We start from the raw sequence: 25,775 nt of genomic DNA, 5'->3' as shown, positions 1-25,775 counted from the left end.
TAAGCTGTCAGAGCTGTCATCAAGGCCACCATTTCCAAAGTCTACGGTTTCAGTCAACTCTGGATGAGCAGCAGAAACTGACTTGGTTTCTTTCTCTCTGTCTTGATGAGTAGTCTCTTTCTTGCGAGGTTTGGAATCCAAAGATACTTCTCGCTCTTGAGAAACACGTGAGGTTATTGCTTTGGTCATGGATTTTGACTGCGTTGTTTCTGATTTTGTGGTTTTCTCTGATCTTGACGTAGTAGATGTTTTGAGCTCAAACAGCCCAGACTTTCTCTTTGAGGGATCCTGCCCCGTTTGGAATGCTTGCATCAGTTCTTTAACTGACATGGTCTCCTCAAGTTTTTCAGATTCAGGTTTAGGGGATTTAGGGGGGCCCTGTTTTGATTTCGGGTTTTCTTTGGCTTTGGGAGAAGATTTGCTCATAACAGGCAATTGTGAAGCCTTGCTTCCAGTTAACTTTTTGCTCTTTTGCTCTGCCTCTACTTTCTGTTGTAAAGCTTTGACTTTGTCCTTTATCGACCCAATGGGAGTTTCTTCAACCACTGGGGATACAGGCGATGCTGGGACAGGGGCTGTAGGCACACTCAGAAGAGCACCTGCCTCTGTTGATTCCTCGGCCTGTCCCAGGTCTTTCCCCTTCCTTCTGACTGGCTTTTTAACATCACCAGCAGTGGTTTTGTCGTGCACTTTGGTTGGAGTGGTTGGTTTTGCACCTTTGCGTAGTACAACATCAGTGAATCTTTCTTGGCTGGCTGGCTCTTTTTTAACTTTTACTTTGGAGGTTACTGGTGCATCCAGGAGGTATTCTTTAAGGTCACCACTGTCCTTTATGGCTTTAGGTCTGGGAGCTCCTCTGTTAGCTCTACTTTCCCGTAAGATAGGCTCTTGAATTTCTAAAGCTGCCATCTTTTTGGCCTCTTCTATCTCGCTATCTGAAAGGAGAACCCACTCTTCTGACATTCTAGCTGCTTTTGCTGCCTCCTCGCCCTCATATGTTCCGCTCCTCAGTATTTCACTGACTTTCTCTAGGTCCTCTTTGACTTTCTCTAAGTCCTTCTCCATTATTTCTAATGGTTCTCCAGAAATGTCCTCAGTCCCTTTCTCTAGACCACACCCTCCTAAGGAAGGGGATTTCTCTGTGGAGTCTGCAGTCAAGATGGCAGTCATTTTGATCAAATCTTGTTTCATCTCTGACACGTCGGATAGGAGGTCTGGTTCTCGCATCAGCTCTGATTTCAGGACTGATGTCTCCGTCTCTTCATCTTCCATATGGAAGAAGAACAAGTAAGGAGTAAAGAAAATCAAAAATTTAAATGAAAGGAGACAGACATTGGAGAATGTGGTCAGGACAAGATTGGAGCATAGTGCAGGGATCATAGGACAACAAATTCACATTGGGTTCTACATTAGGGTATCAGAGGAACTGGACTCTGAAGGCTGAATAATATCGATGGGAAAGGATATGAGCAGGAAATAACTTGCTTATACTCTCAGTGCATCCACACTCACAAGACAAAACTATAAAACAAAGCTAGCACACATAAAAAAAACTGAGTGGAAACCAGGTACAAAGTAAGTGAGACGGACAATGGAAAAACAGACAACAAAGAAAACAAAGAAACATCATCAAAACATCTCAAGACTGCTTGGATGTATGACAAAGGTCAATGTGATGAGAGGCGAAAATGGCTTGAAAACAACTCAGGATGCTAATTGTCTATAAAAGAAAGCCAGTGATAACTTAGACAAAATATAATGATTTGCCATGCTTTTCATTCTATCAGCAGATCATTTACTTTCACTTTCAAGACGAAGGATCTCAGGAATACTAGGACACTTCTTGGAGGGAGGGACTATTTAATTCCCTTTGCCCTCCGGTCTGCCTTTGGCCTAACTAAACATTTGAAATATAACTGAAATGAAAAATGAAATAACACAAAACACATTGCTCAAAACCATAAGCAAATGATGCTGTGAAGGGACATTCCAAAATCAATGCACAACAACAAAACAACAAATGAACTCTCATTAACAAGCCACTACATATTATCATACAGACACACAAGCACACGCATACACATGTATGTACGGCAAGTTATTTCCATGCAAAGCAAAGGGAAGTGCAGATGGAGAGGTCCTAGTGAGGAGTGAATGGAATCATTGAAAACTTTATAGCAGTGATTAAATCTGCAGTTAGAGGATAAGAGACGCTCATGATCAGGAGCTGCTTGTTAATATGTCCCCATTCAATAATGTGGTGAGGTTTTAAACATTAAACATAGATATTATATATATTCAATTTCTTCTGAAAACACATACGCAGAACTTTAAAATCATTATGTCATTTTCACATTTCAAAATTGATAAGGCAGGGAGGGTGTAATTATTAAGAGTGAGTGAGGAGGTTGACTAGTTTACAATTACACTGGAGGACTACACATGGAGGAATACTAATGTTCTGACCTCTAATGTCCTGGAACTGGGTGCTGGCACAATCACTAACACCCAGTTTGAGGAACTGGGTGCAAGCACACATGGGCATGAGCCACTAATTTTTCAAATTTGGGCGACCAGAGTTGTAAGCACAACTGTGATCACAACTGTGGAGTCCAGGTGTGCTTCAGTGATAATATATCACATCAGCTCCTCTTATTCCCTTTAAAGGTTGCCCTCATTCCCTTCCTCCTGCCACCTGTATATGATGGCTACTGTTATTTAACTAACTGGAGGTGGAACTCACATCTCACAAGAAGCATTGGTAGTAGTTGTGTCTCGTTGATCTTGACTCATACTAAGCAAGAAATTAGAGGCCGCTGTCATAAACATCACCACAGTATGAATGAGTTTAATTTTCATTTACAAACATAGATGGCAGTGTTTAACTCCTTCTCCATATGTCCCATCTCAAATTGTGAAAGGGGAGGAAATCAATTGAGGACATTGAGGCAGGTGTGAAATCAGAAAAAAAGTAAGTAAAAAGTGAAGTTTAGCCTCAGGAGAAACATAATGTTAGCACGGGGAGGTGCAGTTGAGGCCTTTTGGTTTGTGAGACAAGACAAAAATAAATGAAGCTTAAAGGACTTTGATAAGATGTACATGGTCTAGAGTTAAGCTAATGGTAAAGATGGATGTGTCAGTGTATCAGTCTGGTTATTCCTCTGTTCAAATACATTAGTCTTGCATGTGTCACCCATTCATTATCAGTCCTACTGTTCTATTAGTTTGATTAATGCAGACAGGTAGTATTATTATAGAATAACTAGTTTAGTAAAAGCAAAAATCAAATAGGAAAAAAATTCTTACATTTCTCTAGCGTTCCACTGGTCTGGAAAAAAAGAATAAAGAAAATGAATCACAGTTAGTTTTATAGCATCATCTGCATGTATCAAATATTTTTAAAACTACTACTACAATAAAACTGCTACTTTAGGATACAGAACACACAGGACACATGTAACACAACAGCAAAAATGAGCTTGTTAGTTAGAAGAGGGAAGGGGAAGCGGTGGCTGCCTTTACCTCGTCCTCTGGCTCTTGGTCTGAATCGGACTCCTTTTGGGAGCAAGAAGCAGCGAGAAGCAGAAAGATGTACAGATAGAAACAACAGCAACATTAAAGGGAGAAAAAGACAGTGGGGGGCAATGTATGGTTACCATAGCAACAAAGACAACAGGTCAGTGTGATTTCAGGGAAAGCCAAAGTGGAGTTTGAATATAAAGATCTTAAATCTTCATCGTGTTAGCCTGACACACACTTATGGTGTAGCACTTTAAATCCATTAGATTCGTTTTTCTCTGGTCTGATAATAGACGACCAGCTGTTAATGTTGCTTAGTTCAGCCTTGAAGTTGTTTCACTGGGGACAAGGAGGAGAAGAGTAAAGAAGCAACTAGAAAGCAATAATGTTGGCTGCTCATAGCATTAGCAGCGTTTGTCAAAAATTTATATGAGAATCAAGAATTAATATTTAGCATATTGAATAAGAAAATAATTGGGGTTACTCTTTGGAGTCATGTGTGAGAAATGGGAGATTAGTGTGTATTACAGAGCTACAGGGCAAATAGACTCAAGATTGCATTTTGGCTGAGCTTACAAGCAACTGGCTAGTTTTACTTACAAGAACTAACAAGATAGGCCACAGAAAGGCTCCTCTGTTGTTGATTCAAACAACAGTGTAGTGTCCTCACCTTGCAGTATGATGGGAGAGTGATGTTGAGGTTGCATATGGCATTTTGCGTGAGTGACCTGTAGTTCCTGGGTTCTTTCATAAAGGAGAGACGGCCACATGGCTCCTGAGTGTTGTCTCGAATCTGCAACAGCCAAGCGGTTCAGCATTAGTCAGCTGATCATCAGAAAAAAATCACATGCAACAAATAAATATGCGGTAATAATAATAATAATAATAATTATCTGCAGCTGCATAAGAGGCTTGGCTTGTTTCGGAGTGAAATAAAGAGATGAGGAATGGTGCTCACTTTGATGAATAGTGCTAGTCTGTTCTCCTTAAAGGCAAAGAAGCTGAAGAGGTGATGCTGGCCACTTTTGGTGAGGGGAACCAGGTTTCCAAAGCAGTCTGCATAGATAGGTTTGCCTTCCAGGACCTGGGGAAAAGAACAACATGTAACCAACAAAAACACTTAGCTGTCATTCCTGTTTTTGCTCTCTTAGCCTAGCTTTGACACAGATGAGCTGCCTTGATCGAACAACCCTTACTGAAAAGTGGTGAAAAAGTACCTTTTCACCTACATCAGACCACATGCAGAGAACCTGGGTGTTACATTTGATGTTGATCTCAGTTTCAACATGCAGGTAAATTTCATTATCAGGTCCAGTGTCGTCCAACTCAGAACCACCTCCATAATGAGGCATTTCTCATCACCTTCTGATCTAGAACGAGTCATTCATGCACTAATCCAGGCTGGACTTCTGTACCTCCCTCTACCTAGGCCTCTGTCAGGCTACCATCTCCCATTTAGAACCAATTCAAAATGCTGCTGCCCAGTTTTTAACAAGGTCCAAGAAACAAGACCGCATCACCCTGTCCTTGAATCATTACTCCAGCTCCACGTTCATTTCAAAATAAACTTCAAAAATCTTATGATTGTCTACAACTCTCTTCAGAGTCTGACCCGTACGTATATCTCAGAACCTCTCCCCCCTTACAGCACTACCAACCCACTTCTATTCTCAGGCTTTTAACTGTGTTTAAAGCTCAATATTTTCCTCTTCTCCTGTGTTTTATTTGAAGTGTTGATCCACAAGAAGATATATTGGTGGTTTTAAGAACCAAAAAGCATTTCAATGTAGTTTTACATCTCCTCTCAGGCTTCTCTCTAGAGGTCAGTGAGCCGATCAGAAGAGAGGCTCTGAGCCTCTGTATGTATCTTTGTAAAGTATTTTGGTGCAAATCTGTTTGCTTTTTAAAGTGCTGCAGAAATGAAATAACCTTGAAACTTGAAACTTGAACCTGAAGCTGCTGAAAGTAAACACCATCCCTGCATTCAAACACATAGCTGTATTTTTTTCTTTTATCTCTCCACTGACAAAAAAGTCACAGGAGTCATCACAAGAATCTGTTTTTTTTTCTCACAGTGCTCTTAAAAGGATTAGTCATGGTTTCACATCACCATACCTAGATTAATGCAATTCATATAAGATGTAAGATAAAATATAATCTCACGCCTTTAGCTGGTACAAAATGCCGCTGGTAGGCTTTTAATGTAAAAGAAGCTAAAATAAGACATCGTCACATTATTTTTACAGTTGTTTCTACCCAGCCTTCTCAAATGGATCATCTGTGGTTGGTGAAACATTCCTCCTCCTGTCTCACCTCTACATCTCGGCTGCGGGCCACCTCAGTGAAGTTCTCCTGCTGCTCCAGGGTTTTATCGATCTTGTCGTCAGTCATGCAGAAGCAGCGCAGCCGGGCCTCAATGGGGTCGTGGGTCTTGGCAAAGATGACGAACTTGGCCATGTAAGGGACGCAGATGATCTCCCGGTACACCTGAGTGGAGAAGTTGACAGATTCCTGGACTTGCCGACAGTCGATGAGCCAGAACCTTGAAATTAGTATTAGAGAGAAACAGTGAAGTTAGCCACATTAAAATGGCAATAAATCTACAGTAAATGTGCTTTAACATTTACCTAGCAGACACGTTGGTGGTGAAGGAGACGCAGTCATTAATAAATGTTAATGGAGTGGTTCCTGTTATATCCTCCCACTGGGCTGGCGTTGTTCCACCTGTACACAAACACAAGATTGACACATTAGAATGTGAGCTTGTCTCTTTGGTCTATTCACAGATTTATGTGTGATCTCTAACCAGTGATGCTACAGAGCAGTCTTAAGGTGGGCGTGTCTCCTCCGAAACCGTTCAGGACTGGGTCGGAGTTGCTCTTGGGGACAGGGATGGTCATGGTGATGGGTTTATGGAACTTCCTCCTGCGGGGCTCCAGGGTGACAATGGGGCTGAAGGTGGCCTTGTTCCCCAGGATCTTCCTCACAACATCTATATTCACTGGCTGGGCCTGGAAGAGTAGAGAGCATGTACAACAACCTTAACCTTCTGTTGCCAGTACAGAGGGTTATTGTCTGAGCTGAGGTCCTGCATTGAGGATGGTCTCCTGACTGAAATGTTGACTGCAGTGAACATTGTACCGGGGCTGTCAAACAATTGTATACAAACAATGAAATATAACAACCACCTACAACCATGTCCAGTACATCTTACCCACACAGACCACATTCATACACATGGTATCGGATTGTTCATTGTTCATTCCTTCACAGTGTGAAACAGTGTAGACCACCTCCACCTTCAGAAATACTATTCTTCTGATTGATCCAACCCTGCATCTCCTGAATAACCTGTCAGAGCTTCCTCCTCTCTGCTGCCAAGAAAACTATTGCCCAATGTTGGATATCACCACTCAAAGGTCAGCCGGATGCTATGCTGCAGCTACAATGATAAATCTGACAGGGTTCCCACTCTTTTTCCAGGAAATTTCCAGGACATTTTCAGTGATGATCTCTCTCATATGACAGACAGGAATCACACCATTCACCAAGAAGTTCATATCTGCAGAAGTCTGATTTAAAATAAGTGCAGTCTATGGCTAATTTTCTATGAAATCATCTCTTACAGGATTAATTAATTATGAAATCATGACAAATTGAGCCCAAGAACTTTATCACATAGCTGTAAATAAAATGTATTATTATTATCATCATCATTAATTTATAACCTGACTCACTTTTTTCTTATGAATTATATTAACCTGCTGCCTGAACACCAGTAACTAAATAGTAGCCAACAATTTTCCATACTGACAAATCTAGACTGAAATCTAGCTACTAGCCTCTTCACTAGTAACAGGAAGTGATGTCTTTATCAAGGTTAACCACACCCACTGTAAGCTATGTCATGTCATGTCATATTATGGTTGGTTTTATCTGAACAAAACAGCATTGTGTTTGAAGTCATGCTAACAAAGATGCTAGCAAAGTAAAAAGTGCAGTCAGCGAGTATTTAGCCGGTGTTTGACTAACATATAGTTGGGCTCCCATTCATTGTACTGAACCTGGCTTCACTTTTATTATTATCCAACTCTCAGCGATGAACCAACACACATTTGAAACCTTTGCTCCCTTAGAGTTGAATCACAAACGTTAAACATTTAGCTGCAGGTTAAACAAGCTAGTAAGCAACTGAACCAAACATGGTTTTAAACTTATTCAACAGTTTAAAACAAGTTGGGAAAAATGCGATCATCTATGAACTTAATAAAAACTACCACAGTTAGCAGCCAACCGTGACTTTCCAACATTTAAAGGATAATGTAACTTACATGAAATTTGGTTAAGACATTGTTTAATTTTTAATTTACTATGATGGTGATCCCCTAATTATTTTTCTAGAATCCGAAACAGGAAACCTATTTGTTAATGCGTGTTTCTTTTTTTTTCTTTTTTTAACAAATTCTCTAGTTTACTATGAGAAGAAAAATACAACAAAAAAGGTAAATGTCAATTACCTGCAGTCCGACCCTGATCCTCTTGGTTAGGGCTCCCTCAGGAAAAACTGCCTGCACTTGGGGCACAACGGTGCTGCTCAGGATACCTCCCTCAGGACCAATTAGATTACTGTCCTGCTTGATGCGTGATACCACTGCAAAGTATTGTGGGAAATCTCTGGTGATGATACGACAGATGCGCTTCCTCTCCAGCTCCTCCGGGGTGTCCAACTCTGGAGGGGGGAAGCAAAGGACAGCTGTCAGGGAAACTAATGTTAGGATGCTTCTTTGTGCAGTCTACTTGTGCACTGTCAGAGACTGACCCTCATCCATGCCGTTGAGTATCTGGTTGAGCTCCTCCTGGGTGTGTTCACAGTGATGCTCCTTCCAGCTCTCTCCTGTCTCACTCCTCAGGATCACCAGCTCCCGCTCTTTCCCCCGCAGGGCAGCAAAGTGAGGGATCTCCACGATCACAGGACTGGAGGGGCAGAGGGCAGGTAGTGTGAGCCAGTGAGTCCAGAGTGTGATGTCTGTCATCCACAATGTATTGGCTATTTTGCAGCTTCCATTAAAATAACTTTGCACTTCATTAAAACTTGGCTGGACTGACAGTGATATTGTAGCCTATGAAAAAAAAACAAGCTTTCAGTGCCATGTCATCCAACGTACGTCTTTAGCCAATCAAGTATGTGCGAGTGCGATTCAGATGGATTCAGATGACTAGTAGTGTGTACCTTTTTGTTTGTAAACTGAGCTGCTACGTGGCACTCACTCACTACGTGTTGTGAAAGACAAATTTAAAAAGTGTCTCATAGCAAGCTACAATAGAAGCAATGCTTTTAGCCATAATGGACAGTAGAGAGGTGGATTATTCTGCAGGATCTGAAAAGTGTTTTTTATCTTTTTGTTCTCTCTCAGCTTGTAATTATCTTGTGGAGGTGAATCAGCCACATAAGGAAAGTGTTGCTGTGTATTATGACATATATTTAATACTTAAGTTTTAAAGTGTCACTTTAATACTTACCTGATATGCATAATAATAATCACAACAAGCTAGCTACAACACGTCTAAAAGAAGCATGCTACATTAAGTACAATCTAACATGGGACAAACACAGCTATTAAAGTAGAACTGCTGATCTTTTCATGCGATATTCAGATGGTTCTTTGGCCTGACAATACATGATGCTGGCAGAAAGAATTTCAATATAAAGAATTTATATAATGTAGTGTGGTCCTTAGGCATAATTCTCTTTTTTCTATTGCTCCAGAATGATGCAAGAAAAGTACTCGAAATGTTTAGGTTTTGTTGCTTTTAAATTGGGATTTACCAGCTAAAATCTAAAATAATCCATATCCAAAGACTCTCATTCCAAATTTGTGGAATGAGCACCACCATTTTGGGGAATTAGTCTGTTGGTCACGCCATGTGGTCAAATTTCATGTAGTTACTACCTGCAGGCCACACAACCATTTAAATTTCACACTAAAATAAAAAAAAAAAAACAAGCAAACAAAAACAAAACAACACACATTTATCAAGAAAACTGGAAGCACAAAAACATAGACAGAGATGGAAAAGTCTAAGCAGAAAAGAAGATTTAAAAAAAAAAAAGAACAGCAACGTACTGACACAGAATGTGATGTCTGGAGTAATAAGTACCAGATGAGGTGGGATACGAGACAATAGCACAAGCATGACAACACAGTAATGTTTGGACAAAATAACATCAGATGGGAGGGTGTGAAAGGGGAAACACTGGGACCGGCATCCATGGATTGTTTCATATGCAAAACCACTGATTTTTTTACACCCTACCCGAGGAATTTTGTCCCCGGCGGGCCGAGCTGGAGGATTCTGCTAACCAAACTCTCTCCCTCATTAAGAGGTGGAGGGGCACTCGGGAGGTGGAGTTTACTGTGTGATCAACCAAGTGTCCATATGCAGCAGTGAGGAAGAAAGAGCACATAAAATGTTTTGGTTGGGTGCAGAATAGAAACCGTGGGGACTAATGTGCAATCTTTGAGTGAGATTATAACAAAAGTATCCAAAATTAAATAATAAAAAAAAAAGATTCCAAAATAAAAAATGTTTGTTTGGATGCTTCACAATTTCATTTTATATTTTATATTTTTTACTTTCAGAATGTCTTTTTAATTGAATTGAAAATTCAAATTGAAATTAAGTTTGAACACATTGGGCCTCTATATATGTTTATGAAGGCCAGACAGGACATTTTTGCTGTTGCACATATATGGCAGGTACGGTGTTACCACACTCATGCCAAACAACAAACAAAAAGTGATCATTTACATTTATAACAGGAACATTTTAAGATAAAATGAGGCATGTTTTTTAACTGTAGACTTAAATAATCCTCAGAGATATCATCATATCATCATCATCATCATATAATAACAAGAGAAATGTATCTCAGTAGTTTTGATCAGGGGGAACCTCTATCATATCACTAATGGTAATCATACACTGTACAATCTCCAACATTACCAGCAGAGGGCAGAATTTGAGGCAACATATCAAATCAATCATGGTGCATTATACTGGCGGTGGAGTTAATTAGAAAGGCTTTTGCATTACGGATTAGGGATAAGGTTAAAAAGAGTTAGACTGCAGCTGTAATGAAAGAAAACAGGGCATGCTGAAGAGCAAAGATTAACATATCTCTGGCGCTGGGAGAAAGCAAGAGCAGATACAGAAACAGTTTTAGTAAGGCAGAGGCAGGGGGGAAATTAATCTGAAAGAAAAAGGGCAGCAAGTTGTAAGCTTCTTATTAAACAGGATACAAATCTATGGTAGAGGTAGTGGTAACTCCTCTTCCTGTCTTACTAAAGATCTGTCTTACACTGGATGTGCAGCTTTAACAGATATAAACACTTTTTAATTTAGTTTCAAAGGTTATTGGCATAAAATATAAACAACTATGTAAAAACATGTAAAAAATGATTGATGATTCGACCTCTTCATGTAGTATCAATGTATTTACCTGCTTTGTGGTTAGGGTTAGCATTTTTTTGCTTCACCCCTCTGTATTTAATAACTGAATAAGGGCATTCATTCATTCCATCATCCATCGTGAAGATGAATGAACACTTGGAGCCTTACCCGAGGAACTGGGCTCCTGAGGGCCCCACCTCGATAAGCCTGCTGGCCAGGCCTTCGCCCTCAACCATCGGGGGCATGGTGGCCAGACGGTGTCTCTTCACGAGCCGGCACGTCACCCGTGTGGGCGCACTGCACTTCCTCGGCGGGATGATGATGCGCAGACCGTTGTGCCGGCAACCACGCATAGCTCCGCCCCTGGCATCCACCATGAAGCTGACCAGGAAGCTGGGATGGAAAAGGAAGTATTTCCACAATTTAAAGATGTGTAACATTACGCCCATTAAGTGATGAGAATGTAGACACCAAAGTTACTGGTTACTAATCCAAAATTACATACACATGCTGATTATTTGAATGTTTTGTGTTGCTAAGTTGGAAGCTGCCTTTTCTCAGTTGTTCGATTGTTTCATTGCGTCAGACTCAACTTTTAAGGGCAACATCAGCTTTACAGGTTTTAAATATTTTGGTGTTTATTTTCTCAACACTGAACGGACAAGACAAGAATCACTCTCATCAAACTGCATCAAACAGTTTTTCACTTCATAGCTTCAGACTCTTTGACATCACTCCCCATGCAAAGTGGCAAATACTGTGTGCACATGAGTCTCACATCTGAATGGGGGTGGGGGGGTTGGGTGTGATGAGGTTACATTACAGTATGATAACATACCAAATTCTAATGTGATTGTGTCTGTGTGGTGGCTTCAATGAAGCAAACACAACAATGATTAAAACACATAAAGGTGACAAGAAACACTTGTTATTGAATTCAGCAACACGCCCAGTAAAACTGTTAGAGACAAAGACTCTGTCCTCTGCTCTGTTCAGAAACTTTAATGATTAAAAGACAGTAAATCAATCAGATCCAAGATGACTGTCCTATACTTTTTACAATTATATGCTGAATCTTGTTCAATGCCAAGAACTCTTCAGACTAATATGGAGCATTGATAGGTGTGTTAGTGGAAACGCACCATTTCAAATTCACACATGGCGACAAATTAAAGGAAAAACCTGAAAAAACTGTGCAGAGACAGGACGACAGTGTCTCCTTCCACAGGACACAAGGGGTCACTGATGGTTTGATGATATGAAAATGATGTGACACCAGATCTCAACCCAGCTGAACATCTACATGTTGGAGTGATGTGTTAGACAGCCCTCTCCACCACCATCATTTAACACCACATAAGGGAATATCTGTATGAAGAATGGTTCTTCCTCCAGTAGAGTTCAGAGACTTGGAGCAGTGAAGCTGTTCTAGCAGCTCACGGTGGAACAACACTGTACTGAGACTCTTTATGTTGGTTTTCCTTGAATTTGTCACCTGTGTGTTTAACATATGGAGACCTGGTGAACCTGACTGAAAGACTGGCGACACAGGGCAGTGCTGGTTAAGGACAGTAACATACACAAACACCTCTCCACCAGGAGAGCACACTGTGAGGGGAGGAAGAGAATGATGAAGATGAGGAGGAGTATGACGTAATCAAGGTGCAGAAGGTCACCTGCTGTGGTCTCCATGATCATGGCACGGAGAGGAATGGCTAAAAACAACAACCACATCAGACAGAAAGGAATCAAAGGTCAAGCAGAAACAGCTGAGAAAGAGGAGCCAGAGGGGCAGCATCAGAGAGGAGGCACTGAGACGCTGAGCACTTACACTAACAGAACGATGTCCAACTCATATTGAAATCAGCATTAAACAGATATGTTTAGCAAGAATCACAAAAACATTATTGCAAAATTGTGTCTTAATTACACAGAAATTTCACTGCTTCTATGTCTGTAAACATGGAAAATATTTGACGCGTCCCTGCAAAGGTTCAACATTTTGAATTTAGTTTCTTTCCTAGAGTGAGATGAGCATAGTGGTGTCAGTCTCATGTCTGTGTGTGGAGTCAGTATGTGATTAGCTGATTAGCCTAGCCTAGCTTAGCATTAAGACTGGAAGCAGCAGCTGGCCTATCAACACCTCTCAAGCGTATTGATCAATTTTCATAACCTCAACTCAACCACAAATGTAAAACCTAACATTTGTGGTTTTACATGCTGGAACTATTTTTTGACAAACAACAGTTTATCCTTCCACCCAGCACTTCTGAGCAGTGTTTCCAGCTATAGTGTAGGCTAACCACACGTTGACTCCAGACTGCTCCTCACTCCAAATCATTACATTTCCCATAATGTTTCTTTTGTTATTAAATGTAAACTTCACTGAAATGATAGCAAATAAAGCTATGTGTGTATATTGTTTCATGGTATTTTACAAGCCAAAAGGACAAAAAAGTTTTTAAGTTAAAACATTAGTTCAAAATTCTCTGTAAATGTCTATACAAATATACAAATATATAGATTTATTCTAGTCATTTTGTTAATTTCTTCATGGAGTGTAAAGATGCATAAAACCAGAAGACAATCACAGGATTTCAGCCAGATTAAAGACAAAATTACAAGAGTCTCATTACAAAATAGGCAATATGCAAATATCTTTACACTCTGTAAATCCAGCAGCTGCCAAGTGAGTGAAGCACTTCACTCCCAGCACCAGAGACATAACAGATAATTGAAACACTTGAAGCTAAAATTAAGGCAAATAAGCAAATTAAATCATGTAATTGTAAATGTAATGAACCACTTGTACCACACTAGCAGCTCTGCTATCTGGACATTGAGAAACAGGATTAATTGTTTTTGAATATTCATGAATTTACAGGATGTTTCAGTAAATGAATGTCTGCACATTTCCTCCTCTGCCCTCATATTCCAAAATGTAAGGGTTTCACAATTTTGTTATTCAGTTTGTTGACCATAGTTTTTGGTTGTGAACCATTGTTTTCTCCAGTCTGACTGTACCTACCCGGAGTGGATGGGACTAGAGGATAAAGCCACGTTGTCCAGGTTCTCTGTTCCCCAGCTCAGTCTGTATGAATCTCTCTCATTCTCCCTCGCCAGTGATGAAACCTGGAACCAAACAAAGAACCTTATTATAGATAAACCACTAAAACTTAGAAAAATGATCCTGGCAAAAAAATGTTTTCACTTGTCTTTCAGTGCTTCCGTATAAATCCCTGAAGTTCCCCTTTAACTTTTATCAATACAGTGGCGCTTATACAGTTACTTGTTACTTTCCATTAGTGATACAAACAGCATCACATCAGAGAAGAGCCACAGTGACTATCACAGCTGGAGGTGTATTTCACCTGCAGCGGCTGTGACCACGGTGATCAGACTGTACCTGGTGGCTGATGAGCATCTCATCCATCAGGCCTTCATGTTTGGGGGAGTAGTAGCTGTGGTGGGTGGGGGTGAAGGACCTGTCTGAACTGCAGCAGAGAAGAGGAAAGCAGTGAAGCAGATGATGCTCAGAGATCACGACAATAGATCACAGCAGAGCAGGAACTCATGAGGACCACAAGACTGACTATCAGTTACACTCACTAACAGTTATCAAGATTAGTTGAGTTACTGTCCTTGATCTCATGACTTGCATGAATGTCAATTAGGGAAGAATTATGTAATTAAATAGGTGGACTAATTTTAGCAGATAACTGCCAAATGTGCATACAAACACCAAAATGTGTATGTTTATCCTTCAGGGGCCATTCTTTTGAAAAATCCCATTAGCCACTTGAAATTTCAAAATTTCAAGTGTCCACCATTTCTGGCTTTGGAAACACATATTTTACCACAGAATTTAACCCACAAGATTGATTTTGTAATTGAATCTTATGTTTTAGACCATGAGGATGTCAAATTCACAACTTACGTTTCCTCAGAGCTTTATTTGTGTTATTTATTAACATGTAATGTGAAAAATTCTGCATAAAACACAATGTATCTGTGAATCATTTATTATGAACGATGAATCAAAAGTTCAGTAAGAGTAGACAGTCTACTTGTTTTACTGGTCTTTATCTTAACATTAGCTTGCTAGGCTTTTTTGTATATATATGTATGTATATATTTTATGAGTGATATTTTTGCTGAAATATACTTTCATTTCATTTCCTACAGTGGATTCAATTTCACCTTCTGCAGTCTTAAAATGATTTTGACACCTGGATTACTCCTATGAGAAAATAGTGGATGAACATTTTGCAAAAAAAAATTTTCCCTGGGCAAAAAGTGGTGGCCATCTTGATTTTTCGAGTGGCTTATGGGTTTTATTAAACGAGCAATTAATACCCAAGGAGGATTTGTGCCAAGTTTAGCACTGGTATCCACATTTGAAAGATTTCCCTGAAATATGCAGTTATCTGCTGAGCTAGAGCTATTAAACACTAATTGAGTTTGGGGCTGGGTATAGTTTAAAATGTTTAAATCTTAATGCTGAAACAACAGCCAAGTTATTTTAGCAGCAACAAGGCTAGCACTGTCTCACACCCTTCTTACATTTTATTATTGCTATGGCTGAACAGGCAAATATAACATAAAACAAATAAGAAATCAAATTATGATTTAAATCAGGAAATATCTGGAAAAAAAGCGATATCGTTCATTATAAAAGTTGAATACCCAGCCCCAGACTAACCTGAACAGTTACACTGGTTTTTACAGTAGTGCTGAAGGTTTAAAAGGCCAAACATCTGGCCAGCGTCAGCACATACCTTTGTATTCGACTATAGAGGATGACAATGGAGACCAACGATGAAGAATGAGCAGGAGAGGTTGCAAAACACACACACATAGATAATCAAATACAGGCAAGAGGAAAGGTTTTGTCAGTACACACAGATACACACACATAAAGTTAGTACCACCATCACAGTAATTTACTGCATCAGTAATTAGACAGGAACAGAGTTAAAAGAAGGATCGTATCAGAATAGAAACACAACTGGGTCACAGATTATTTTAGAAAAGAATTATACGTAAAACAAAAAAACAACAGCTCCACAGGGATCAAGTGTTTGCTCCATGGAGCAGATTAATATTTTTATTCATTTATCTATTTTTTATTTTTAACTATAGAAAAAGGTTTTCACCTCAAAGCAGAGATTAAATGAGTTAATTAACCAAAACCAAACCTGAACCCTGGTCAGATTATTGCAGTTTCTTGTTAGCTGAGTTAAACGTGACAGTGTCTGACATACCTGTCGGTGCGTCCCCCCTCCAGGCTGAAGCGGAGGTAGTTCATCCCATCCAGGTACTGTCCAGGGAGGGAGTCATCTCCCAGCTCCCTGAGGTCCTCGGCCCTCAGATACTCCCCTCCGTCACCCGTCATCGTGTCGTCGCCTTCAGAGAGCAGACAGAGGATCAGAGGTGAGTTCTTGAGTGAAAGACAAAACAAGCTCATCAAAGGAACAGGGAGGTTTTAAGAGCATATGGCCGTTAGTCAGGTTACAACTGATACGATATGAATACAGACAGCAAACGTTTCACACTGCAGCACTAACATGTTAGCACAGAATACGTTGAAAGATAAAAGGCAACTAGCACTAGAAGAGTAGAAAAAGCTTGTCAGCGCTGACAGCCACTGTCATCTTCTCTTCATCAGTTAACACCTTTCACTCCATATGGAAACTAACTGACGACTGATGAGTGGGAAACGTTTCTTAAACCTGGAAAAAGTCATTTGAAAAACTAATCTTAAGTCACCTTCAACTTACTAGCTTTTTCTTGAGCTTTCAATTGCACCAGCACCTGGAGTCTGCTAATTTATCTACCGATGAAGACTGTGAAATATGAGTGATAGCCTCTCCAAAAACATGTAAATGGACCTTGAATTGAGCTTATTCTGTAGAACTAACTCAAACAGTAGAATCCATGTGTATCATAGTGCTTTTTACTTCTTAACTGAACAAACCAGAATTAGCAACTTTAGAATTACATAACATTAAAATTAGCAAACTTGCCATTTAGGTTCTCATTCCAGAGGCTGCAGAATTACTGTCATCTACCATATTTCCAAATTTTGATTCTAGCAACAGTTAACTCTCCGCTCTGTCATCTTATACCAACAGATACATGTTTCTCTATGGCCTTGTTTTCTCTGCATCACAGTGGTAAAGCTCTACTGCCGTTCCACTACTGTACAGCAGGGGTCAGCATCACTATTGGTTGCAGGTTAACCTGGGCCAAAACACTCACTTTCATCTTATACCTTTTATGGCACATTAACACTTCCATGCTCTCAGAACCATGAACATAAAAAGATCTAACACAAAATAAGGCTCATGACAAACCCACATTAATGGCACATTCATATTTATGGATGGATTTAGTAAATTTAAAGTAACATTAAATTAAAGAAATAGACAATATCTTTCAATGTGACCATTTTACCACCTGCAATAGGCTTGATAATATTATGAGGTGAGCTTTCTTCCAAACATATTTCGAATCATTGTTTGAATATATATCCAGTGCCAGTCAAAGGTTTGGACACAGTAAGGTGCTGGGCCACCAAAACAGCTTCAGTGCTCCTTGGCATTGATTCTCCAAGTCATGAGGGGTCACTGATGGTTTGATGAGTATGAAAATTATGTGAATCATAGATAAAGACCTTCACAGTCACCTGATCTCAACCCAGTTCAACACCTACGGGAGATTTTGGACCGAGGTGTTAGACAGCACTCTCCACCATCGACTCCTCCAACCTGAACAACCAGACAGGTGGTTTGTTCCGACCTTATGATACGACCCATAGGAGTGTCTACTGAATTACCGCCCCAACGGCAGCAGGCGTATCGGACCTTGGTTGTCATGGTTACAATAATAAACAGACGGACTCTACCAAGTGCGGCGTACCCATCTTCACTGCCATAGTTACTATCATTACAGTCATGGCATGATTAGGTTTACGGAAAGATGGTGATTTGGGTTAAAATAAGTCCTTCCTCAAGATTAGACAATCTTTGTTGTCATGGTTAGAGTAATAACAAGGAACGGTCATGGATAATAGAAACAACATGAACTGCTGGTTTCACATGGGAATTGAACCTGCTGCACAGACACTTATTTTAACCCAAATCACCATCTTTCCGTAAACTAATCATGCCATGACCTGTAATGATAGTAACTATGGCAGTGAAGATGGGTACGCCGCACTGGTAGAGTCCGTCTGTTTATTATTGTAACCATGACAACCAAGGTCCGATACGCCTGCTGCCGTTGGGGCGTAATTCAGTTAGACACTCCTATGGGTCTGATCATAAGGTCGGACAAAACCACCTGTCTGGTTGTTCAGGTTGGAGGTGTGGTTGGAGAGTGCTGTCTAACACCTCGGTCCAAAATCTCCCGTAGGGTGTTGAACTGGGTTGAGATCAGGTGACTGTGAAGGTCTTTATCTATGATTCACATAATTTTCATACTCATCAAAACCATCAGTGACCCCTCATGACTTGGAGAATCAATGCCAAGGAGACTTGAAGCGTGTTTTGGTGGCGCCAGCACCTTACTGTGTCCAAACCTTTGACTGGCACTGGATATATATTCAAACAATGATTCGAAATATGTTTGGAAGAAAGCTCACCTCATAATATTATCAAGCCTATTGCAGGTGGTAAAATGGTCACATTGAAAGATATTGTCTATTTCTTTAATTAATGTTACTTTAAATTTACTAAATCCATCCATAAATATGAATGTGCCATTAATGTGGGTTTGTCATGAGCCTCTATTTTGTGTTAGATCTTTTTATGTTCATGGTTCTGAGAGCATGGAAGTGTTAATGTGCCATAAAAGGTATAAGATGAAAGTGATGTTTTGGCCCAGGTTAACCTGCAACCAATAGTGATGCTGACCCCTGCTGTACAGTAGTGGAACCGGCAGTAGAGCTTTACCACTGTGAGTGCAGAGAAAACAAGGCCATAGAGAAACATGTATCTGTTGGTATAAGATGACAGAGCGGAGAGTTAACCGTTGCTAGAATCAAAATTTCGGAAATATGGTAGATGACAGTAATTCTGCAGCCTCTGGAATGAGAACCTAAATGGCAAGTTTGCTAAATTTTAATGTTATGTAATTCTAAAGTTGCTAATTCTGGTTTGTTCAGTTAAGAAGTAAAAAAGCACTATATGACACATGGTTCCACTGTTTGAGTTAGTTCCTACAAATAGGTTAGCTCAATCAAGGTCCATTTACAGATGTTTTTTGGAGGTCTATCACTCATATTTCACAGTCTTCATCGGTAGATAAATTAGCAGACTCCCGGTTGCTTGGTGCAATTGAAGAGGCTCAGAAAAAGCTAGGCTAGGATTTGAAGGTTGACTTAAGATTAGTTTTCAAATGACTTTTTCCAGGTTTAAGAAAACGTTTCCCACTCATTCAGTCGTCAGTTAGTTTCCATATGGGAGTGAAAGGTGTTAACTGATGAAGAGAAGCATGACAGTGGCTGTCAGCGCTGACAAGCTTTTTCTACTCTTCTAGTGCTAGTTGCCTTTTAATCTTTCAACGTATTCTGTGCTAACATGTTTAGTGCTGCAGTGTGAAACGTTTGCTGTCTGTATTCATATCGTATCATTGTAACCTGACTAACGGCCATATGCTCTTAAAACCTCCCTGTTCCTTTGAATGAGCTTGTTTTGTCTTTCACTCAAGAACTCACCTCTGATCCTCTGTCTGCTCTCTGAAGGCGACGACACGATGACGGGTGACGGAGGGGAGTATCTGAGGGCCGAGGACCTCAGGGAGCTGGGAGATGACTCCCTCCCTGGACAGTACCTGGATGGGATGAACTACCTCCGCTTCAGCCTGGACGGGGGACGCACCGACAGGTTATGTCAGACACGTCACGTTTAACTCAGCTAACAAGAAACTGCAATAATCTGACCAGGTTCAGGTTTGGTTTTGGTTAATTAACTCATTTAATCTCTGCTTTGAGTGAAAACCTTTTTCTATAGTTAAAAATAAAAAAATAGATAAATGAATAAAAATATTAATCTCTCCATGGAGCAAACACTTGATCCCTGTGGAAGCTGTTTTTTTTTGTTTTACGATTATAATTCTTTTCTAAAATAATCTGTGACCCAGTTGTGTTTCTATTCTGATTACGATCCTTTCTTTTAACTCTGTTCCTGTCTAATTACTGATGCAGTAAAGTTACTGTTGATGGTGGTAATAACTTTATTGTGTGTGTATCTGTGTGGTACTGACAAACCTTTCCTCTTGCCTTGTATTTGATTATCTATGTGTGTGTGTGTTGCAACCTTCACTGCTCATTCTTCATCGTTGGTCTCCATTGTCATCCTTATAGTCGAAGTTTGCGCAAAGGTATGTGCTGACGCTGCCAGATGTTTGGCCTTTTTTAAACCTTCAGCAATACTGTAAGGGTTGGTTAAACCATGTTAACTGTTTCAGCGTTAGTCTGGGGGCCTGGGGTATTCAATACCTTTTATAAGGTAAATGAACGATTCGCTTTTTTCAGATATTTCTTGATTTAATCATAATGTTGGTGATTTTCTATTTGTTTTATGGTTAGTATTTTTGCCTGTTCAGCCATAGCAAATTAATCAAATGTAAGAAGGGTGCTAGACCAGTGCTAGCCTTGTTGCTGCTAAAATAACTTGGCTGTTGTTTCAGGCATTAAAGATTTAAAGCTGCGACATTTGAAACTATACCCAGCCCAAACTCATTAGGTTTATATAGCTCTAGCTCAGCAGATAACTGCATATATTTAAGGGAAAATCTTTCAAATGTGACTACCCAGTGCTAAACTTGGCACAATCCTCTTGGGTTATTAATTGCTGCGTTTTAATAAAACCCTAAAGCACTCGAAAAATCTAAGATGGCCACCACTTTTGCCCAGGGAAAATTTTTTTTTGCAAAATGTTCATCACTATTTCTCATAGGATAATCCAGCGTGTCAAAATCATTTTAAGACTGCAGAAGGTGAAATTGAATCCACTGTAGGAAATGAAATGAAAGATATTTCAGCAAAAATATCACTCATAAAATATATACATACATATATATACAAAAAAGCCTAGGCAACTAATGTTTAAGATAAAGACAGTAAAACAAGTAGCTGTTCTACTCTTACTGACTTTTGATTCTCGTTCATAATAAATGATCACAGAATACATTGTGTTATGCAGAATTTTTCACATTGACATGTTAGATAAATCACACAAATAAAGCTTCGAGGAAATGTAAGTTGTGAATTTGACATCCTCATTGGGTCTAAAACATTAAGATTCAAATTACAAAATCAATCTTAGTGGGTTAAATTCTGTGGTTAAAATATTGTTTCCAAGCAGAAATGGTGGACACTTGAAATTTTTGAAATTTCAAGTGGCTTGGGATGTTTTCAAAAGAATGGCCCCTGAAGGATAAACATACACATTTTGGTGTTTGTATGCACATTGGCAGTTATCTGCTAAATTAGTCCAAAAAACCTATTTAATTACATTAATTCGTTCCCCTAATTGACATTCATGCAAGTCATGAGATCAAAGGACAAGTAAACTCAACTAATCTTGATAACTGTTAGTGAGTGTAACTGATCAGTATCTTGTGTCCTTCATGAGTTCCTGCCTCTGCTGTGATCTAAATTGTCGTGATCTCTGAGCATCATCTGCTTCCTGCTTTCTCTCCCCTCCCCTCTCTCTGCTGCAGGTCCAGACAGGTCCTTCACCCCCACCCACCACAGCTACTACTCCCCCAAACATGAAGGCCCTGATGGATGAGATGCTCATCAGCCACCAGGTACGTCTGAATCACCGTTGGTCACAAGCCGCCCTGCAGGTTAAATACACCTCCAGCAGCTCTTCTCTATTGTGAAATTGCTGTTGTATCACTAAGAAAAAGTAACAAGTAACGTATAAGCGCCACTGTATTGATAAAAGTTAAGGAGGAACTTCAGGGATTTATACGGAAGCACTGAAAGACAAGTGAAAACATTTTTTTGCCAGATCATTTTTCTAAGTTTAGTGGTTTATCTATAATAAGGTTCTTTGTTTGGTTCCAGGTTTTCATCCACTGGGCAGGGAGAATGAGAAGAGATTCATACAGACTGAGCTGGGAACAGAGAACCTGGACAACGTGCGCTTTATTCCTCTTAGTTTCCATTCCACTCCGGGTAGGTACAGTCAGACTGAGAAAACAATGGTCACAACCAAAAAACTATGGTCAACCAAAACTGAAATAACAAAATGTGAAACCCTTACATTTTGGAAGATGAGCGCAGAGAGGAATGGCAGACATTTCATTTACTTGAAACAATCCTGTAAATTCCATGAATATTCAAAAAAACAATTAAGTCCTCGTTTCTCAATGTCCAGATAGCAGAGCTTGCTAGTGTTGTACAATGGTAAACATTACATTTACAATTACATGATTAATTTGCTTATTTGCCTTACATTTAGCTTCAAGTGGTTTCAATTATTCTGTTATGTCTCTTGGTGCTGGGAGTGAAGTGCTTCACTCACTTGCAGCTGCTGGATTTTTACAGAGTGTAAGAATTTGCATATTGCCTATTTTGTTAATGAGACTCTTCGTAATTTTGTCTTTAATCTGGCTGAAATCCTGTGATTGTCTTCTGGTTTTATGCATTCTTTTACACTCCATGAAGAAAATTAACAAAATGACAGAATAAATTATATATTTGGTATATTTTGTATTAGACATTTACAGAGAATTTTGAACTAATGTTTTAAACTTTAAAAACTTTTTTGTCCTTTTGCTTGGTAAAATTACCATTGAAACAATATGACACACATAGCTTTATTTGCTATCATTTCAGTGAAGATTTACATTTAATACACAAAAGAAACATTATGGGAAAATGTAATGATTTGGAGTGAGGAGCAGGTCTGGATCAACGTGTGCGTTAGCCTACACTATAGCTGGAAACACTGCTCAGCAATGCTGCGGTGAAGGATAAACTGTTGTTTGTCAAAAAATAGTTCAGCATGCTAAAAACCACAAATGTAGGTTTACATTTGTGGTTGAGTTTGAGCGTTATGAAATGTGATCAATACGCTTGAGAGGGTTGATAGCCAAGCTGCGCTTTCCTCTTAAATGCTAAGCTATTGCTAGGCTAATCAGCTAATCACATACTGAATCCACACACAGACATGAGACTGACACCACTATTGCTCATCTCATCTAGGAAAGAAAACTAATTCAAAATGTTGAACCTTTGCAGGACGCGTCAAAATATTTTCCATGTTTACAGACATAACAGCAGTGAAATTTCTGTGTAATTAAGACACTATTTTGCAATAATGTTTTTGTGATTCTGGCTAAAACATATTCTGTTTAATGCGATGATTTCAATATGGAGTTGGACATCGTTTTCTGTTAGTGTAAAGTGCTCAGCGTCTCAGCGCCTCCTCTCTGATGCTGCCCCTCTGGCTTCTCTTTCTCAGCTGTTTCTGCTTGACCTTTGAATTCTCTTTCTGTCTTGATGTCGCGTGTTGTTTTTAGCCGATTCTTCCGTTGCCATATCATGGAGACCACAGCAGGTGACCCTTCTGGCAACTTGATTACGTCCATTACTCCTCCTTCATCTTCATCATTCTCTTCCTCCCTCACAGTGTGCTCTCCTGGTGGAAGGTGTTTGTGTTATGTTTTACTTCCCTTAACAGCACTGCCCTGTGTCGCCAGTTTTCAGTCAGGTTCACCCAGGTCTCCATATGTTAAACACACAGTGACCAAATTCAAGGAAAACCAACATAAAAGAGTCTCAGTACATTGTTTGTTCACACCGTGAGCTGCTAGAACAGGCTTCACTTGCTCCAAGTCTCTGAAACTCTACTGGGAGGAAGAAAAACCATTCCTTCAATACAGATATTCCCTTATGTTGGTGTTAATGATGGTGGTGGGAGAGGCTGTCTAACACATCACTCCAACATGTAGATGTTCAGCTGGGTTGAATCTGGTGTCACATCATTTTCATATTCATCAAACATCAGTGACCCCTTTGTTCCTGTGGAAGGAGACCACTGTCGTCCTGTCTCTGCAACAGTTTTTTCAGGTTTTTCTTTAATTTGTCGCATTGTGTGAAATTTGAAAATGGGTGCGTTTCCAACTTAACACAACCTATCAATGCTCCATATTAGTTTGAAGAGTCTTGCATTGAACAAGATTCAGCATATAATTGTAAAAAGTATAGGACAGATCATCTTGGATCTGATGATTTACTGTCTTTTAATCATTAAAGTTTCTGAACAGAGCCAGGAGGACAGAGTCTTTGTCTCTAACAGTTTACTTGGGCGTGTTGCCTGAATTCAATAACAAGTGTTTCTTGTCACCTTTATGTGTTTATAATCATTGTTGTGTTTGCTCATTGAAGCCACCACACAGGACACAATTCACATCTAGATTTGGTATGTTATCATACTGTAATGTAACCTCATTCACACCCAACCCCCCACCCCCCATTCAGATGTGAGGATCTATGTGCACACAGTATTTGCCACTTTGCATGGGGAGTGATGTCAAAAGATCTGAAGCTATGAAGTGAAAAACTGTTTGATGCAGTTTGATGAGAGTGATTCTTGTCTTGTCCGTTCAGTGTTGAAAGAAAATAAACACCAAAAATATTTAAAAACCTGTTTAAAGCTTGATGTTGCCCTTAAAAGTTTGAGTCTGACGCAATGAAACAATCGAACAACTGAGAAAGCAGCTTCCAACTTAGCAACACAAAACATTCAAATAAAATCAGCATGTGTATGTAATTTTGGATTAGTAACCAGTAACTTTGGTGTCTACATTTCTCATCACTAAATGGGCTAATGTTACACATCTCTTATAATTTGTGGAAATACTTCCTTTTCCATCCCAGCTTCCCTGGTCAGCTTCATGGTGGATGGCAGGGCGGAGCTATGCGTGGTTGCCGGCACAACGGTCCTGGCGCTCATCATCCCGCCGAGGAAGTGCATGCGCCCACACGGGTGACGTGCGCTCGTGAAGATACACCGTCTGCGCCACCATGCCCCCGAGTAGGGCGAAGGCCTGGCCAGCAGCGCTTATCAGGTGGGCCCTCAGGAGCCCAGTTCCTCGGGTAAGGCTCCAAGTGTCATTCATCTTCACGATGGAATGAATGAATGAATGCCCTTATTCAGTTATTTAAATACAGAGGGGTGAAGCAAAAAAAATGCTAAACCCCTAACCACAAAGCAGGGTAAATACATTGATACTACATGAAGAGAGGTCGAATCCATCAATCATTTTTTTACAGTTTTTACAATATGTTATATTTTATGCCATAACCTTTGAAACTAAATTAAAAAAGAATAATAAACTGTTTATATCTGTTAAAGCTGCACATCCAGTGTAAGACACGATCTTTAGTAAGACAGGAAGAGGAGTTAACCACTACCTATCTACCAATAGATTTGTATCCTTATAATAAGAAAGCTTACAACTTGCGCCTTTTTCTTTCAGATTTATTTCCCCTGCCTCTGCCTTACTAAAACTGTTTCTGTATCTGCGTTGCTTTCTCCCAGCGCCAGAGATATTTAATCTTGCTCTTCAGCATGCCCTGTTTTCTTCATTACAGCTTGCAGTCTAACTCTTTTTAACCTTATCCCTAATCCGTTAATGCAAAAGCACTCTTCTATTAACTCCACCGCCAGTATAATGCACCATGATTTGATTTGATATGTTGCCTCAAATTCTGCCCTCTGTGTAATGTTGAGATTGTACAGTGGTATGATTACCATTATGAATATTGATAGATCTCTCTC

General features: G+C 39.8%; 1 protein-coding gene across 1 annotated transcript in view; it reads right to left on the bottom strand.

Annotated features, from left to right (window-relative positions):
• The window catches only part of ank2 (ankyrin 2), a 94,782-nt gene that overhangs the window by 23,062 nt on the left and 45,945 nt on the right, over window positions 1-25,775 (bottom strand). Inside the window, exons 25-39 of the mRNA XM_022747803.1 lie at window positions 16,236-16,377; window positions 15,750-15,761; window positions 14,378-14,465; window positions 14,000-14,103; window positions 12,648-12,686; window positions 11,140-11,364; window positions 9,835-9,933; window positions 8,339-8,493; window positions 8,037-8,248; window positions 6,326-6,530; window positions 6,147-6,243; window positions 5,833-6,061; window positions 4,478-4,603; window positions 4,190-4,312; window positions 3,523-3,555 (exon numbers count right to left, since the gene is read on the bottom strand). Of these exons, the coding sequence (XP_022603524.1) occupies window positions 3,523-3,555; window positions 4,190-4,312; window positions 4,478-4,603; window positions 5,833-6,061; window positions 6,147-6,243; window positions 6,326-6,530; window positions 8,037-8,248; window positions 8,339-8,493; window positions 9,835-9,933; window positions 11,140-11,364; window positions 12,648-12,686; window positions 14,000-14,103; window positions 14,378-14,465; window positions 15,750-15,761; window positions 16,236-16,377 (1,889 nt within the window). The remainder of the gene's footprint in view (window positions 1-3,522; window positions 3,556-4,189; window positions 4,313-4,477; window positions 4,604-5,832; window positions 6,062-6,146; window positions 6,244-6,325; window positions 6,531-8,036; window positions 8,249-8,338; window positions 8,494-9,834; window positions 9,934-11,139; window positions 11,365-12,647; window positions 12,687-13,999; window positions 14,104-14,377; window positions 14,466-15,749; window positions 15,762-16,235; window positions 16,378-25,775) is intronic.

Source organism: Seriola dumerili, unplaced genomic scaffold (genome assembly GCF_002260705.1).
Source record: "Seriola dumerili isolate Sdu_G_001 unplaced genomic scaffold, Sdu_1.0 BDQW01000111.1, whole genome shotgun sequence".
Classification (NCBI taxonomy): domain Eukaryota; kingdom Metazoa; phylum Chordata; class Actinopteri; order Carangiformes; family Carangidae; genus Seriola; species Seriola dumerili.
This window is presented reverse-complemented; position numbering and strand designations above follow the sequence as displayed.